At 33.5% G+C, this 19,384-nt stretch overlaps 1 protein-coding gene across 1 annotated transcript in view; it reads left to right on the forward strand.

Annotated features, from left to right (window-relative positions):
* TRHDE (thyrotropin releasing hormone degrading enzyme) overlaps window positions 1-19,384 on the forward strand; it is a 394,881-nt gene that overhangs the window by 218,711 nt on the left and 156,786 nt on the right. The window contains exon 6 of the mRNA XM_068560705.1: window positions 17,157-17,294. Coding sequence (XP_068416806.1) covers window positions 17,157-17,294 — 138 coding nt within the window. The remainder of the gene's footprint in view (window positions 1-17,156; window positions 17,295-19,384) is intronic.

The raw sequence follows: 19,384 nt of genomic DNA on the forward strand, positions 1-19,384 counted from the left end.
AGGACTAAGTTAGCCACATAAGTAAGAAAGGATATTAAGTGACTTTAAGGCTGTGTCAGCACTATTTTTCATAATGGCATCAGCAAAAGAGTGAAAGAAATACTAGGAAGAACACAGAGTGATGGCTGTGTTAGCAGTAACTCGTACTGTTGTGATAAGCACAAAAACTCACCTAGGAGAACAAGGCTTGAGCTTCACTAGAACTTAGCCTAAATTAGAAAAACCAGAAGTCAGGCTTGTGTCAGAAGTAAAGAAATTCAGGAAGCTGACCTCTTTTGCCTCTAATCTCAAAAACAGTGCTTTAATTATTTTTAGACACCAAGGCTCAAGCACTGAAATACAATTTCAGTTTGCTAGGGAGATTACTATGACAGTCTACCTTCGATGGAATAGCAATAAGGAAGCCCAGAATTACACTGTATTGTTAAGGAAGCTCTTGTTCTGATTTAGGATAGTATACTTGTGTAGCCTGCTTAACTTTTAGTAGAATCTTAGGTTGTATATATGTGTGTGCATGTGTTTACAGTCAGTTTCTGCTAAAGCAATAATCAGTTTTTACATTAAAAACACTACATGGAATAAAAACGACTATGAAATTTTGTTCCCCAATAAACTGATCAACTATACAATTTTATAGATACGGGCCTTTACAGGTAGTTTGATATAAGGTCAGGAAATGGATAGGCAAGAAGAAATTCAGATTCCAAGAAAGGCATTTCACTTCTTTGACTCACCCTTAATATTTGAGAAATGGGGGCGATTATACTGACTTGGTAAGCACACATAATTTTTGTGAAGATAAAATAACTTTCGAGGTCTTTGAAATGCATGAACCGCTATACAAATGTGAGTAGGTAACATGGACCTGGAAAATAATAAATGCTCCATTACAAAGGGGCATTGATTTTATGTATAAACACCCTAACATTTCCAACCCTAGTAATCTATTTTGACACCCTAGATTTCTAACAATTATGTATAGATTACAAAAAGTTTTCTGTAATCTTTGTATCTAGACTCAGTCTCCCCGAATCAATGCTTATCTCTATTGGCAATATGGACTATTCTATAGGAACATAAGCCTTCTATCATGTTTCATTCATCAAACAGAAGTGTCAAGATCAACAGAAGCAACTTCTTCAGCTCAGGGCTGGGGTTAGGTTTCATAGGTTGAGTAGTCCTTTTGCTTGATGTTATTTGATAAAAGTTGGTTGTTAATGACAACATTATTGGATGATTAAGTTACAGTATGCTGTTGATGGCCCTCCAAAGAGAGAAAAGAAGAGACTCATGCTGCCTAGTTACTATTCTTCAACAATTCTTTATCATTTAAATTTGAAAAAGTCTATGATAAAAGAGCTTTAATACAGGAAAAGGATGAATAGTAAAATGATACCATGAAGAACTCCTTATTTTACAGACCTGATGCCGATGCAGGCAAAATCATATCCCTTGGGCATATTGCACAGGTCTTTACTATAATTTGTATCTATATGATAGGTGTAACCTTTAATTTCCTGAATGTAGCCTTGTAAGGACGTACTTGCTATAATGAGAATTATTCAACATGAGTGTATGTTCTTTTATTAAATAATTTGGGATGCTAAGGAGGTTTACACAGCAATAACTTTATGCACTGATAAATTCTGCAGACTGGGAATTCTTCCTAAATTTTTATGAGGGCACATACCTGGGCATAAAGATTACTATTAATAGAGAATCGTGCAACTAAACTTCATTATGCTAAATACTTAGGATATCTCAAAGTGTATTGCCCAAAACTTTGATAAATGTTCTCAATTGTTTTTATCATGGGCAGGACTAAAATAGTAAAAGTGAATTCTGCCATTAGACTCAGTATCATTTTAATGTGCTCCAACAAAAATTGCCTGCTAAATTTAATAGGCATTGCAATAAAATTACCTTTACTTCTTAGATTATTTTGTTTTTATTCAAAAAGAAGTTGAGAAAATCATTGGTAAACTGAAATAGATACAGAGTTTATTGAATTCAATTTTTTTTCCAGTTTAAATGTAAAGATATACTGCTTAATTGTTCTAAACAATAATAAACACTCTACTACTCAAGAGAAGGAAAAATAGAAAATTAGAGAGAGAAAAAATTGTTTTGGTTAATATTTTACTTGTTCAGCTATTCATGTCTTAAGTCCATCTTTGATTTAATGTCTGTAGGGAAAAAAGCTTTCACATGCTTTTCAAAGTTAGTTAATATACATTTCAACAGTAGTTGGTACATTGGTACTATTGCCTATGATTCATCAATATCAAAATATATTGCCCAGGAGGGCTATGGTGTCAAAGATAGACCATTTGGGAATTAAATATTTATTTTAGAATCTTACTTTATAAATACTGAATACCAAATAAATGTGTATATGTATATACACATACATCATATATATGTGATTTTCCATAGAGTTGTATTTTGTCTGTTATGATAAAAAATCCACATATAGTATTCTACTCCTGAGAAATCAGTAGATTAGAAGGTGATCCAATTGTTTTCAACTGGTAGATGATATTTTATTCTCAGATGACTGACATATTGAATGTGAACCTTTTAAAAGCTTCTTATGGCTAGTCCCGAGGGTCTGTGGTATTTTTGATCCTTCTCAGTAGCTTAAAAGTGACATTTACATTGAAAGACTAGAAGAAAAGTAGAAGGAGTGCTCGCTTGGGTCTCCTGGGGGTCGCGGTCTTCAAAATAGACTTCTTCTTTATGCTTTCCCTTTACTCTTCCCTCCGAACCCCTCTGCAAGTCGTTTCTCTTTGTGCTGAAAACATCAACTTTTGTTTTTTAAAGAAGAGAAAGAATTTTTTTTCTTATTTGAGAGGATCTGGGGAGCTGTAGCCTTCTATTCTGGGAGAATGGGTTGCTTTTTCCTTATCATTAGTTGTTAGAAAAGTTTGGGGCTTTGGCGGACAATAGGCCTATAACAAACACAAAGAAATTCCACAGAGGAAGTAAGAGCTGCAAAGAGAACAGCAGCTGGTACCATTAGAGGAAAGGGTCTCATAGAATTCAGGTCTGAATATAGGAGGAGTTCTGAGGTGCATAGGCCCAATGCATTGAGAATGAGACTAACACTGAGTATACAAATTAGGATAATCCAAAAAAGGATGTCTGTGTTAAGAATCAGTCCAGAGACTTGGGTTCTAACTAATGGTGACTGAAGAGATACTAAGAACTTCTAGCAAAGAAGAACAGTGAAAACAGGAAGTGCACCTGTTATACTAGCATGTTAAAGTAATTCTCACTAAGGCTAATACAGTAACTAATTGGGTTAATATTTTCTCATTTTAGGACTCTGTGCTTTATGCAAGCGATCTTACTGATGCTCTGGTAACCCTGTTATGGATATCTATTATAATGAATAAGGCCAGTCATTTGTTAACCGTTGATGCACATTAACTGACTTAGAAATTTTATGGCACAAATATATTTTTGAGGATAAAACAACAGTTGAAGTATTTATAATATATTCATACATTTGTTTTGTCTACACTTATAGCTCTTATATAAGAATCAAGACATTGTTGGCTTCACAGTTGTTTGGGAAATGGAAACTTGAAAAGCTTGTTATCAAGGTGTGTTAAGTCTCAGAAAAGGTAAATCTGCTTCATTTACTGCTTCAAATGGAAGATTAGGTTTTATTAAGTAAGATATCTTTAGAAAGGGAAGAAAAAGCAAACATAATTCATTCATATTCACATATATTCATATATACTTCTATACATTCAGGTACATGTCTAGGAGGTTCTTCTTAGTCACATTACCTCATTTTTTTTTTTTTTTTTTTTTTACTATGTGAATTTCTAAAATTTAAAACAAAGCTGCAAATTGAAATTTCATGTATGTTCTTAAAGGATGACTTTCTAAAAAACCATTTATATTCAGAAAGACACTAAGTGTTTCAGGTTTTGTATATTTTAAACATGGAGACAAAAGACAAATGAGCATTCCCTTCAGAATAAAGTATTTCTTCCGAAGACTGTGTTCAGGTTTGCATGGTGTCAAGGTCTTTCTGCATTTCCTTAGGAATTTCAAAAGCAACCAATAAATTGACAGGATTAGACACTGCGTAGGAAGAAAACTCTTCTGAACCTGGAGCCTAACAATAATGCAGGGTTGTCCTTTCTCACATCTAGAAATAATGTAGGAAAAGTTAACCCATTCATTCCCTTTTTAGGTAAGAGCAGTTTGCAAGCAAAATATTCCAACTTGCTAAAAATGGTCAGACATCACTTGATGAACAAAAAAATTGATGATGTCAAAAATTTATATCAAAATGATGAAATGTTCTGTTAGACATCATTGTTCTCAAATACTTGTGATTTGCAATAGCAGATTATACCAGTTTAATCTGTCTCTTTTACCACGCTTGGTAAAAACGTTTATCTTCTTATGATAACACGAATTGTTCAACACTTGATATCGTTCAGTATCATCTCAGATATGTTAAAGAGAATTTGCTTTGCAAAATCTGTAACATGAACACAACCAAAAAGGAAAGCTGGGGACTAAGAGGGCAACCAAAGAATAATTCATTAATTTTCTAATTATTAATCATCCTTAACCAGGCAGCTCTATGCTTTAAAAGATATTAGAACACACTCATTTCTAAGCAAGGAGTGACGGTCTCAGTCCATAACACTTTATGGGACTTTTTTTTTTTTTTTCCATTTCATCAAGGTTACTTTAACACTCTTCAGATGTTGCTAGACAAGGATGTGATAAATGAAAGTAGTGAGTTCAAGTTATATGAGTCAAAAAATATAAAGGAGCTTCCTGTCAAGAGAAAGCAAAAAGCAATAATTTGAGGTTGATGAAGATTTTGCTTCAATTACTCCAGTAACACTTGCAATAATAAAGACTTACGTAGCATTTACTGTGTACCATTAAACACTTTACATATGCTAATTCACTGTGAAATAGAGTAAGACCTTCTGATAGGTATCTTGAGAGTACGCATCTTTGCTGTCATTTTTCTTAAGAGTCTGAGAGTGTGGTAATGTCTAGACTACCATACAGGCCACCACTCAGGCAGCTCTCTTCAACCATGAATCCAAAAAGATGATTTGGGGTAGAACATGTTTTGACACTGAGCTGAATAACCTCTGTGGATCTACTGTTCACAGATTTAAGTAAGCCCCTTTTGAAACTATTTATATTTTTAGCTTTTTACCTTTCCCTGGGACGAATGAAATAAAATTCTTTCTAATGATTGGAGTGTTATCTTTGTCATATTTGTCTTTAAAAATGAAGATATGTGGGGATGCTTTTTTTTCTCTAAGAACCTACTTCAAATCCACCTGTGTCCAATTAACTCCTTTAATCATTTAAAATTTTCTCTTCTCAAGATTTTATTTATAGTTCAATGATGTCTTTCCTGAGTGCTGTTAACATTAATTTTATATAGACTAGTTTGATGGATTGCTGCCACTTTTTTGCCATTCCATTCAGTTATACATTTCATTCATTCTGTTTAATTAATTCATTCAAAGAATTATCAAGTACCCAAAATGAGACATTCACTTTGCTAATTTCTATGGAATAAACCTCATGGCTTATTAGCAGAGACCTGCTATATATCAGCTTCTTATACACACTGTATTTTATCTTTAGTGTGGTGGTTTCAGTTAGAAGGTGTGGGTAGATTGTGGAATTTTTTTTTTTTTTTTTTGCTCTTAGTTGACCAACCATGCCTCTGTCAGAAGTTGTTTTGTTTATGCAGTAGCTCAACAACACAGATCCATAATCTCAATCAGACTGTTCATATTCATAGATATGTTTGGAAAATAAAATTTAGCATAGTAAGTCTCAGAGGATTAGCCAAATAATGGAACAGGAAGAAAATTTAGCTACCTATTATTATTTTTATATTACATGGATCAAACATGTTCTCTAATATTTGCTTAGATTTACAGTAGCTATTTATTTTTATTTAGAATTTGAGTATCTTTCTGCTCAGTTAAGTTCTGTTCTTTCCCTAAGCTTCTCAGCTTTGCTTGGAAGATAAGTGCTTTAAAAAAAATATTTCTGTACTTTTGGTTGTAGTGGTGCTTGTGGTGATGGTGCGATATTTTCATCTATTTATTATTTATTTCCCAAGTTTTCTGATGAAAGAGAAGGTTAGTTCGATTGCTCCTAAAGTGCAAAACTTGGCATTAATTACATTCTCTTCCCGACTATCCACTCGATCAGTCCAATGTGAAGGACGTTAAACACAATACAATGTTGAAGATGACTAATTAAAAATAAAAACTCTCCGTGTTTCTTTGTCTTACTTTTTAAGACCATAAGGTGCTTTTCTTGGAACCTTTGTCTTCTTCTGAGAGATGATGGTTTATATCACTTCCTAGGCCTGAAAATGATTTGGCTTCTCACAACAAAATGATATTATTCTATTAGTGGCTAAGCATTTTGCTGGCATTTTTAGGGCCCCTAATTTACAAAATATTTCCAGGCATTAATCTATATTGACTCACTCATTTTTCATTATGTAACAAACATTTTTTGGACGCCCAGTCTTTGCAAGTTTCTCTGTTAGAGACGGGGAACACACATGAGTATGAACACCAGAGTCCTCAGAGTCTCATAGATCTATTTTACCAATTAAGTTAAATAATTTTTTGTCAGAGTAATGCTACTTTACAGTTTCCTAGAATGAATCGATTCCTTATTTCTACCTATCCCGTGGATTAATTTTTTTTTTTTTTTGGCCGCACTGTGTGGCATGCAGGATCTTGGTTCCCTGACCAGGGATCGAACCCATGCCCCCTGCGTTGGGAGTGTAAAGTCTTAACCGCTGGACCACCGAGGAAGTCCCAAATTTTTGACTCTCTTGACACTTAATAGCTGTGTGGTCTTGTTTCTCCATCTTCAAAATATGTATGAAATACCTGTACTGTTTTTGTCACAGAATAGTATTAAAACTCTAAGACATTTTTCTTCTTCTTCTTCTTACTACAAATATTACTATTACTATTAGGTACTTAAGTATAATGGTATTACTCTTAGAGTCCAAAATATGTTTTCCAGTGGAGTATCTTGTGAATCACATATTAAAAATTAATAAGAGCAAAGAAATTGCCTTCACATAATACTTTTGAGTACACCTGTTCCATTTTAGAATGACTTTGGAATGCTAATATTTTAATATTTTTGCACTTTATAAATGGATTGCTAGTCCAGATTTTGCATTTTGAGTAGTAAAGATTTTCTTTGCTAATTTTATAATCAGTCTGTAAATGTTATAGTAGCTTACTTTGAGATACAGTGATATATAGGGTCTGGGAATAAATGTGGACTTTCCTTTCTGAATTGGCTAACTTTTTGGGCCATAGCACTCTATGTATTCTGGAGTTGTTTGTTATGAGTTAGTAAATCTTTTAAATTTGAAAAAATTAATGCTTTTTATTTTCATTGGAAGTATACAGACTTCTGTGATCTGGCAACAAGTGTAAAGTTTTATTTAGCTAGATTATTTGATGAACTGATCATTTATATCACTAAATATTGAAATTAAAGTACAAAAATGTTATTTAATAAATTTCATTATAAAGTTAATAACAATTTTGTTACAAAATTAAGGTCATTTGAATTATTATTTATTTCATAAATTGAAATAACATAAAATAAACTAGCTACTTGGTAATCATGGTAATGACTTCTGGGAGTTGGCTAGCCTATTTTTGGAATTATTCCAGACCTGAATAGTATAAGAAAGTTTCTATTAGGATTTAAGTAGAAATTGAATCTGTTTAAGATGATTAGTCAGTGTGTGTTTAAAAATACTCTGGATTACATTTTATCAATCAAATATTATAGGGCCTTGTTAGCTTATTATTGATGTGTCTGAAAATATTAGCAACTTCTTGTGATGGATGTGAGAAACAGGTGTGTGAGTATCAAAAAAAACTGGCAAATTTGATTTTATTGAAATGTCTTATCAGCTACTCAAAACAATTAAGCATAGAGATAGAGGAAAAGATTCTTACTGCCAAAGTAGAGAGAGGATTATTGAAAAGGTGAAGAAGCTTACCTCTCTATGCAGAGGATGCTGAAGTGGCATGTACAAGAGTGGGTATGAGTTCACGTTAATTAGCAAAGAAGAGGAAGTAAGTCTCCCCCACTAAACAATATGCTGCATTAGTTAAGGACTGTTTATTTACCATCATTTCTCAGCATTTAACCCAAAGTATAGCATCTATAAGGAATTCAAATAATAAAATTCTGGTCAAAAGTTAACAAAAAAAAAAGAAATTATGGGCAACGAATAATTTATGAAAGATTATAAGCAGTTTCTATGTCTATATAAGAACTCATTCATTGAAATAAAAAGGATATTGAGCTTAAAAGTATATAAAACTACATTGGATAAGTGTTTGAAGGAAAACAGAAGGAAAAAATGTCAAGAAATCTGAAAAAATATATGATATGAACATTTTAAGAGGGTTATATAAAAGCACATGGCATATGGTGATTGTTCACAGTGATTTTTTTGGGCTGCTAGAATCAGAATGAGCTATGTAATTAGACAACCTGTTCATAATTATTACTGTGATTGACATTATTTGAAGCACATTCAAGGTTGTTCTGTAAGACCTAGGATTATCATAATTAATGAATATGTAAACGACTAATTGATGGTGACTTCTACCATATCAATATTGCTATATCTTAAAGGTTCTTGAGTAAGTATGCAGAAGGCTCAGAATTTGGTTGACTACAATGCAGTATATTTTGTGTTTCATCTTAGCATTTTCCCTTAGCTGTGTCACATCTTGGATAATATTAGACATGACACATTCAGGCTGGATATTACAAACAAAACATAAGGCAGCTGAAGGATGTAGTCATTGAAGAGACTCACAATTTAACCCACCTTCTCTCTGTGTTAGCCATGTTTGAGAGTATATCAGTTCCTAAAAACGTGAGCAGGGAGTTATTTGGGGTTATGAGAGCCTTATAAAGTCATCCAAGATAGTCTTCTAGAGATATAATTGCTTTTTTAGTTAGTGCGTTGACTAAGGCATCTTAAAGCGTTTGTGGCTTGGCAGTGAATGAAATGTAGTTGATAGTTAAAAGAAATAAGAGTGTATAGAACACATTTGGTTACTTATTGTAAAGCTCAGGCGAAATCACAGAATAATGTTATATCAATAGAGATCTGCACAGATAATTATGTTCATGTACCACTTACTGTAAAAGGTTATGTGGACAAAAACAGAGGTAAAATTTTCAATACAGTGCTTGTTTTATTATAGGCATTAATGGTGATTATTTCTAAAATTATTCTTTAATGCCTACTGCATATATGTGTGTTTACATAAGTGTGACTTTAATATAAGTGGTCTGTTTTAACAAGCTGCACATGAAAATGATTATCAACATCTTAGGCATGTGTATTTTAAACATGAGATTTTGAAATGTTAATTTTTAAGAAATACTATATAGAAGCAACACTTATTTTCACTACATCTTTACTTTTATTTCATTTATCAGTACGATTTAGCTATCTACAAAATGTTAACTAATCAGCTAAATAATGACATTATATTTCACAAGTACATCTAGCTAACTTTCAACTGAGTAAAGCTTAAAATACTTTTGGACATTTTAGAACTTTATAAAAGTAGGATGAAATATAAAATTACAGAGTAAAATTCTTTTAATATTTTAAGAGACTTGGAATCCAAATAATTTATAATTTTTACAAATATGGCATTGTGTTGTGTGTTTACAAAAGATGATAATTGCGGCGTCACAGAGATACCATATCACATAAATAAAACCTGATGTATATTTTCCTCCAATATGTTTGCTTTTCTTGTTTGAATTTTGTATTGTATTCCTCTCCTTTAATTTGTCCTGATTTGAATAAGTCATGAAGAACAAGAGTGAAAAAGCCAAAATATGCAATGCTAGGTATACCTGTATCCTTGTTCTAGTCTTATGCAAGCAAGGGGTTCAGATTAGTAATGACTCATGTGGCATTTTGTTTAACCTATGAAATCTTAAAAGGCTTTATCTCATGGTAGTATAGATTTCCAAAGACACAAAATATGAATGACATATCTAATTTCTTCTCTTTATGATAGATCAGTTGAAATTGAATCAACATGATTATAGACACTGAAAGCATTCTTACCCGTAACATTCCCTCTGTTCTCTACTCCCATAGTACTTTGTTTGGTTACTAATACGTTACCCATCAAATAGCACGAAGGATTTGTACGTGTGTCTATCTTCCCTATCATAATGGGAGTTGCTTGGAGGCAGGAATTATGTCCCAAGTTCATTTGTTTCCCCAGCCTCTAACATATGGAGGTTGCGTGTACAAAGCAATCAGTAAACATGTGTGGAATTAGATTGTATTGTTCAAATAATTTTTGTCAGACATTCTTGTTCATTTGACTCTATGGATTAGAAAAGTGACTTTATCTATATTCAGGAGGATGTTGTCAATATTAAAAACTGGAATAAGACATTGCTTTAAATAGACTAATGAAAATACTGAAAAGGAAATATTTGTATCTATTTGGTTATCTTTATGTGTATCTACATACATATCTATATTTATGCCTATGTTTATATTTATGTCTAAATCTATATTTGATTCATACATTTTGGAATTTCAAAGTAAATACCTTGTTGAATCACCATTGGTCATCACAAAATTGAACTACATTTTAGAAAAATAATGGTATAATATTTTGTGATCACAAAGATAAAGCCCATATTGTGTGCTATTTTTGCATAATTGTGCTGTATTGTCCTATTTTGTTTCGAGTTGCTCCTCACTCTAGTCCGCTTTCCAGTATTCATAGTCATCTTTCTAAATGTAGGTCTGGTGATGTCACTTCTTAATTCTAGCTTCCTAACTTGCCATGGAGGATCTTGATAATTCTGTTCTTGCCTGTCTCTATGCACTAATCACTAGTCATTTACCCCATTATACTCCCTGCCTTCTGCCACGCAGAACTCTGGAGTCCCCCAAACAGGTCAGGCTGTTTCATACCTCTATGATTTTCCCCAGATATTCCTTTCTGTCCAAAATGCCCCTTTCTGTGGTATTCTCCTAGAAAACTCAGTCCCCCTTAAAGATTCAACTCGAACTATCAATTCAGGAGCTTTCCTTCCTTTCTCCAGGCAGAACAAATCACAGCCTTCTCTGTGTAGTCACTCTATATCCTGAACCTACTTCCATTTCTACACATAGTAGGTGCTGTTTCAATATTTGTTTTCATCTTTGTCTCTCTTTCTACTAGGATAAAGTCTCTGAGGGTTGGATCCATGTTTTTCTATCTTTTTATCCCCAGAACCAGACATACCATTTGGGATATAGCAGGTGCTCAATAAATATTTGTAGAACAAATTATCTTTAATCTTCACAACCACATATGTTTACAAATGAGGATGCTGAGGTCTGAAAAGATTAACTTGCTCAAGGTCAGACAGCTAGTGAATGGCAGATATTTTTCTTACAGTCTAGGACTCTTTCATCAATTTTGCAGCAGTGTTCCTGTCTTTTCTCCCAGGAATAACGAAAGAGCCATTTATATTCAGACCCATCCTCCTAGATATGTGGAATCTAAAAAATGGTACAAATGAACTTATTCACAAAACAAGAGTAGAGTCACAGATGTAGAAAACAAACTTATGGATACCAGGGCGGAAGGGGGGGAAGGATAAATATAGGAGGTTGGGATTGACATGTACACACTACTATATATAAAAGAGATAACTAATAAGGACCTACTGTATAGCACAGAACTCTACTCAATACTCTGTAATGACCTATATGGGAAAAGAATCTAAAAAAGAGTGGATATATGTATATGTATAACTGATTCACTTTGCTGTAGGGCAGAAACTAAACAACATTTTATTTTTTTAAATTTATTTACTTAATTTATTTATTTTTGGCTGCGTTGGGTCTTCATTGCTGCGCGGGGGCTTTCTCTAGTTGAGGCGAGCGGGGGCTACTCTTTGTCGCGGTGCGCCGGCTTCTCATTGCGGTGGCTTCTCTTATTGTGGAGCGTGGGCTCTAGGCGCGTGGGCTCTAGGCGCGTGGGCTTCAGTAGTTGTGGCACGCAGGCTCAGTAGTTGTGGCTCGTGGGCTCTAGAGCGCAGGCTCAGTAGTTGTGGCACACGGGCTTAGTTGCTCCACGGCACGTAGGATCTTCCTGGACCAGGGCTCAAACCCGTGTCCCCTGCATTGGCAGGCAGATTCTTAACCACTGCGCCACGAGGGAAGCCCCTAACACAACATTTTAAATCAACTATACTCCAGTAAAAATTTTAAAAAAGGAAATTAAATTAAAAAAAAAAAAAAGGAAATTGAGTCCTTGTGGCTGCTCTGATGTAACCCACGTCTGCCCAGAGAATGTTTTTCCACTCTTTTCACGCCTGTGAGCGCCTCGCCACTTCTTGAATTGGCTCAGGCTCTGCTCTCATCTTTTTTGTCTGGTTTGATGTATCTGACTTTATTTGATCTCGATTCAAATTACTTGATCTTTTTCTTTCTTTTCTGATGAGAAGAGTCAAAGTGTCTGCCTGGTATTGCTCTTCACTAAAATTAGTCAGCCTTTCTATAGGAACTTGCCGACAGCCCTCCCTTCCAATAGTACTTCCTCTTTTCTCACCATCACCATGACTCTTCAGATCTTGACATGTTCAGGCAGAAGCCATTTGGAGACATCAAGGAATTGATTTTTTCAGGTGTATCTAATGATGTGTTAAGAATTTTTAATAACTCCCTTCACATATATTTCTAAATACCAGTATATGAAGTGTTAATATTGTAAGAAATAATTTTTAAAAAGAGTTGCTTCTCTCCGAGACTTCGTTTATATTTGTATACAGATTACTGTTTCTTGCCAAAAGTTGTTTAGCACTTGCCCCTTATCTTAGACCTAGGCTTTTACTTTCAGTTGCCTGTGACATATTGCTTTTTAAATGTTCACTGTCACATTCCTTGCAATATGTCTAAAACTCATCTTTTAACTTGCCCTCCAAACCAAAATTTTCTCCACTTCTCCATTTCTGTCAGTAGCATGCCCCCTACCTTTTAAAACATTCTGTCAATCTAAAATCTTTTAAAATTCCGTCACATCATTCCATGTAGTTATTTGTTAGTACTTCCTCTCCATCATCCACTAAGGGGACCAAGGCATCAATGTCAGTTGATTGTTCATTCAAAATATCTCTCAGAATCAAAAGTCCTTCAGCAACACCTGTTGTAATACATCATCACCGTATCACCTCTTGGTACAATAGCCACTTCCTGTCTCCCGTTTCTGCATACATCAAGCCACTCTGTATAACTCAGATAAGTTAATTTTCCTGACACTACTTTTATTATGTCATTATGTCTGCTACTGCCTGTTTATTAAGACCAAACTCTTCAACCTGACAACTGAGGATTCAAACAGACCAGCTTTTTTTCATGTTTCCTCTGCCAGGATTTGCCCTTTTAAGCTCCTTCCCCCATTCATCTGAGTAACCTTTCATCCTTCAACGACCCACTTTAATGTCACTTCCTCTGTGAAACCTTTTCTGAACTAATTAATCATTTCATCCTCTGCGTTTTTATAACATCCATCATATTATAATACAGATAGCTGTTTACCTGTCTTTCTCATCTACTTTTGAGTTCTTTCAGGTTGTGGACTAGATTTTAGTCATATATTTATTCCCAAAACACAGTACAGTATCTGGCATTGAGTAGGAATTTAATACATGTTTGTTAAATGAATGGATGAATAAAACAATAGTGCCTTTCTTCTTTTCCATGTGTTATTCTCAGCTCTGTGCATTCACTCACACTTTGTTTACTTTTCTGAAAAGTCTTTACACTGTTCTCCAAAAATTCAAACACAACATGTTTTTGAAAATAGTTCAGTACAAAATGACACACATATTCAATATTATTAGAACTGGTTAAATGTAGGCATGTATGCAACATCTCCAAGAGGTGTCTGTATTAGAGTGGTAGGATTTATTGTTACTGTTAACAATAAACTTCTTGTAAACAGATGTTGAAGTTCTCCATTTTACCTTATTGTTTTGCATTTTGAAAGTTGTAGAATGGCCTATCATGGTGTCCTTAAAATATAGAGTAGAATAAAAACTGTTGACTATGCACCATAAATATATTCTTCCCTGTACACAAACACATGAGCATGCACGCAACTTTAAAGTTACTTGAAGGATCAGATCAAATTCTACCTCTTCCATTAAACTTTCCATAAATAATTCTGTTTTACCGTGTTTTGTCTCAAAATTCTTTAGCATTTCTAGTGTGTAAGAGAAAACTATTATTTTGTTCATTGTGGCTGTTCTGTTTGATCTTTTATCTCACGTAAGTGCCAGGATTTCTTTTACTTTATTTTTAAACTTTCATAGTCTCAGGTCCACCATAAGCAACTAACCAACACTTAATAATTTCTGCTGTAATTGTTATTGTTGTTGTTAATGAGGAGGAGGAGGAGGGCCCTAGCCTGGGACTGACAAGCTAAGATTATTTCTTCTTTTATAGTGATGCGGGTCTTTTATAAAAAATTAGCACCTTCTCTCCTGAAAACTCTTCGTAATTTTGTTAAATTGGGTTTGCCTCTGGTTAGAATTTTCTTTTTCTCCCCCTCAATTTAAGTTATTGTCTCTTCTGAGCTTTGTGTGTATCTTCTGCCAGGCTTTTCTTTCTTTCTTTTTTGTTTTTCCTTCTCTCTCTCTTAATCTCTCTTAATGCCCTTTTTCTCAATTAGACAATATCATCCTCTCCAAAAATGTAGAAGGCGAATCTTTTGCTAATGACCTAACACTACTAAATTTAAACTCTCCTTTTTGAAATTCCACTGACCAAAGGTTTGTTTTTATTTTTCTCCAGAAGCATGAAGTAATATATCATGTATAACTTATTTTTTCTTAAACGAGAAATTTCATTTTTGAAATTTACCTTAGATTTCATTTTTATAATTTCATGGCCATTGACTTTATACCATTTTAAAAAATCACATCTCTAGCAAACCAAGATAGGTTTACTAGATTTTAATATTGATCAATATATATTTATTGTTGCTAAATATTAAAAATTAGGATTCAAATAAATCATTGTGTTAAGTTCATTTTACACTGTGATTTTTGATCAGATGTTTGAGTGACATAATGGAGCAAGCAATCACTATTTGAAGAGGTGAATATTATTTGACCTTCAGAATGGATATCACACCTTCAGTTGGTAGTTTTTATAAATAAAAATGTTCATTGATCAAGTTGAAGTATCATTATACATTTCATGATTCCTCTCATTAATTCCAGTGTCAAATAGCTTTAATGTGCATTTTAAAATTGAATGACTAACAAGATTGCATACCGGCTTAAAATTTTTATTTTGGAAATACACAATTTTCTCTTATTCTCTAAATCTAGGCCATTTGTCTGAGATCTTGTCTTTGCTTTTTAGTGGACTTAAAATGAGCAATGTAAATACCAATTTTTTTAATTTAAAAAATTTTAAATCACAAGGTCCAATTTCAGTCTTCTTAATCTTCTTAATTCATCTTGAATTAGGAACTCGATTTAAGAAGAAATACAGTATCATTTTGTGTAATATTTGTCACTTAATTCATTGTAAGTTTGTACTTTTTATTGTGGTCTCTCACCGTCTGGAGCGTCCTTCTGGGACTTAGAGTGACTTTTGGCTCAGTCATTGCAACAAAGTCCTTTTTGATGGAGCACTGACGTGAAATTCGTAGACCGAAAAAAGAGGACCAAAGAAATTAGATATATAGTCCACAGACTATAAAAATAAGCTAGTAGAAAATAAACCTTACAGTATATAGTTGGATGGCCAGTTAAATTATTGATTAAACATACTACATTATTGAGCAAGGGATGATGAACAAAAATGTTTCTTTAAAGCCAGATTTAAATTAACACAAACGTATGTGCCTAGTTAACTATTCTTTTCTTAGTATATTTATTCTCTTTCCAATTTTTAAAATCCAGGATTGGTGTACTCTCAGCTTGAAATTACAACTCACTCAGAAATAAAGTGCAGTTTATCTGCTGGCCCAAAATTTGGAGGCTCCAGGAATGAGTTAAGAATTAGCTAGAGCAATTAAAGTGTTGCAGTCTTATCTCTGTAATGATACCTCTCAGGTCCCAACTATCTAAGGGCTATTTAGCCCTTGATATCTCTTGCAACTTCTTTTTCCTCTCCTTCTCCCTCAGTGAAGGCAGGAGACTAGGAGGACTAATAGCTGCCAGCATTTTTGTTAACAGAACCTAAGTTGTTTCTTTAAAGCAGGCTTCTTAAAGCAAAAACAACAGAGAAGTACTTTTTTCTTTACAGTTTATTACTAACATTACAAGTCAGCTTTTATTAAAGCGAATACTAATGTCTCAACAATGCACAGAAGTCTCACGATTTTGTTTGCTTTCACAAAATAGATTGTTGACACCTATTGCTCTCCACTTTCTGAATTCACATATCACATCCACATACACGGATATTATAGTTTGATGTCAGTAATGCCTTTTATTATTTGTGGTGGTCTCCTGAAATTCTTTTAGAAAATAAGTGTGTGTGTGTGTGTGTGTGTGTGTATTAGAGAGAGGATAAGTGGGAAAGAGAGAGGGAAAGAAAGGAGGGAGGGACAGAAAGAGAGGGAATATGTTGTTTAAATGGACTAGACATAAGAAATAACAATGGAACTCTGAAATTTAGTTATTATTCTTATATTGGATTAACTATAAAAAGGTTATTTGGGACTGGAATTTTAGTTTTGACCCTGCAGAACACATAAACAAGCTCAGTCAGTTTTATTTATGTGCCCATGCTCCAAATTTGTTTTAACCACTATTAAAACATAGAGTCCATTGTTTCTATCTATTTAGGGCCCATCGTAACCCATTGATTTTGTTTCATGTTGTGCTCAAGTCAACCACTGTTATTTTAGAGTGACTTAAGGGGCATTTTATTTACTGGTTTCTCTTTAGAGTTAAGTCTCACCATGTAGGTTGATGACCATCATCAATTAAGTAACACACATTGTGTTCATATTGTCACACATATTCCGTCATAACCAGGAATCACCTATGATGTTGTTCCACCTACTATGTTGCAGGAAAAACAGAGGTTTCTGACAGATGTTCTACATGAAGTGATGCTGCTTGACGGCTTGGCCAGTTCCCATCCAGTATCACAGGAAGTGCTACGGGCAACAGATATTGACAGGGTGTTTGACTGGATCGCATATAAAAAGGTGGGAATAGATAAGACCCAAGTGCCAATTGGATATTTCACTATCCTGGGGTAGCCAAACTATTTCATGCTAGATGTATAATATCTTTCTCTTCTCCCTGGCAAATAGAAATGGGCTGTGAGTTAGAAAACATAGAGTCACTAGGTTCATGTCATTTTATGAGTTAGGGTTTTGCTTTATAAATCAGTAAGATGGAGATGAATGTTTGCCAAATAATGCCTAGGAATATTGGAAGTATTAATGAATAAATCTTTGGAGTCTTGATATGAAATTGCTGTACAAATGGTGTTACGTCAGTTTTTATTATTATTAATAAGAGAGCTGACCTATATAGTGACAAATTATTTCCCACCAATGCCCCTTAAATACTTATTTTGATTGGCTGCTGCAAATGGGTATAGGCAGTGACCTGACATATGTATTTTATAAACATTATTTAAGGGAGATTTGGGGAATTAAGCATGTTTCCTGGATAATACGCATAATAAATGAAATCTTAAAGACTGGACTGTGAATGGCAAAGATTTTGGACCAATGACTAGACATCTGTAGCAATAAGGTATATTATGAATTTTTTTCCATTGTTACTTGGATTAGGATTTTTCCTTATATCTCTGTCCCTTTGTTGTTCTAATTTTAACATGAGCATGTACATCTCAGTGTATAACACTTAGCAGCCACTTAATAATTGTTAAAATAGTGTTAAAATCTACTTTGCCTTTGGTGTAGATTGAATGGCATTTATTAGAATTTCTATATAAATACTCTATTGATTTAATAATGTTTTAAGCTTAAAAACAAGTTGCTAATATTGTTTCTGAAAAACAAGATATTCCTCTTTATAACTAGAGATCAAATAATGATTCATCAGAATTTTTTGGTGCAGTAATTTGGATGTTTGGTTTTGCACCCAGGAAATGACTATCTCAATGGTTATTAGTTAATATTGTATGCTATAATATGTAAAGATGCAAATTGTGTTAGAAAATATCTTTTCAAGTCACTGATCATTGCATTGGCTCAAAAAGGATATTTTTGATGTTTTATAAAGATAAGTGGAAGTGTAGTACCATATTTAAAGTATGTAGTGTTAATATATTTATTTTAAATGTTAAATAAATATTTAAAGTACATATTCACTTTTATATATGATATTTTTTGGCTAGATTTTGCTGGATGCACATTTGGTTCACTCAACTGTATTGATTCTTAAAATATAATGCAGAAAATAATTTATTAAGTTAGCTTGAGATGCATTTGGAGACATGTCTGTGGTTATTTCCCACCTAACCACCAATTCTAAAAGACTATTTGTAAATACCAGTATTATTTCTGCATGAATAATATCAGGAAAATATTACTTTGATTAAATATGTTATAGATGTGCTTTTACAGGTAAGTTAACATTTATTCCAGATTTCATATATTTGGGTACTTTTTAATTCATTCAAGAAGGTTAAGAATTAAAACAGTAGGAAGGAAGGAAGTCACAATGATTATTATTTTACCCTCTCTACATTTTGGTGCAAAGGCTTACCAGTTTACAAATGTGATACATGAGCAAACTGTGCCATGATGCTCAGGGTCATCATCATAAAGGACACTGGCTTATTTGTCTCTAGCCATGTATCTTTATTTTTTAATTTTTTGAGGAATAACTGACAAATATAATTGTATATATTTAAAGTGTACAATGTGATGATTTGATACACATATACATTGTAGAACGATTACCAAGATCAAGATAATTAACACATCTGTCACCTCACCTAGTTAACTCTTTTTTGGGGGTGGGGAGTGAGGATGCCTGAGATCTACTCTGCAACTTTGAAGTATGCAGTACTGTATTATTAACTGTAGTCACCATGCTATACATTAGAGCATTAGAATTTATTCTTCTTATAAGTGAAAATTTGTACCCTTTGACCTATATCACCCAATTTCCCCCTTCCCCTAGCCCTTGGTAATCACTACTCTATTCTCTGTTTCTATGAAATTGGCTTTTTTTTTTTTTTTTTTTTTTAGATTTTGCATATAAGTGATACCATACAGTATTTATCTTTCTCTGGCTTATTTTACTGAGCATAGTG

This window comes from Eschrichtius robustus, chromosome 13, assembly GCF_028021215.1.
Source record: "Eschrichtius robustus isolate mEscRob2 chromosome 13, mEscRob2.pri, whole genome shotgun sequence".
NCBI classification, from domain to species: Eukaryota; Metazoa; Chordata; class Mammalia; order Artiodactyla; family Eschrichtiidae; genus Eschrichtius; species Eschrichtius robustus.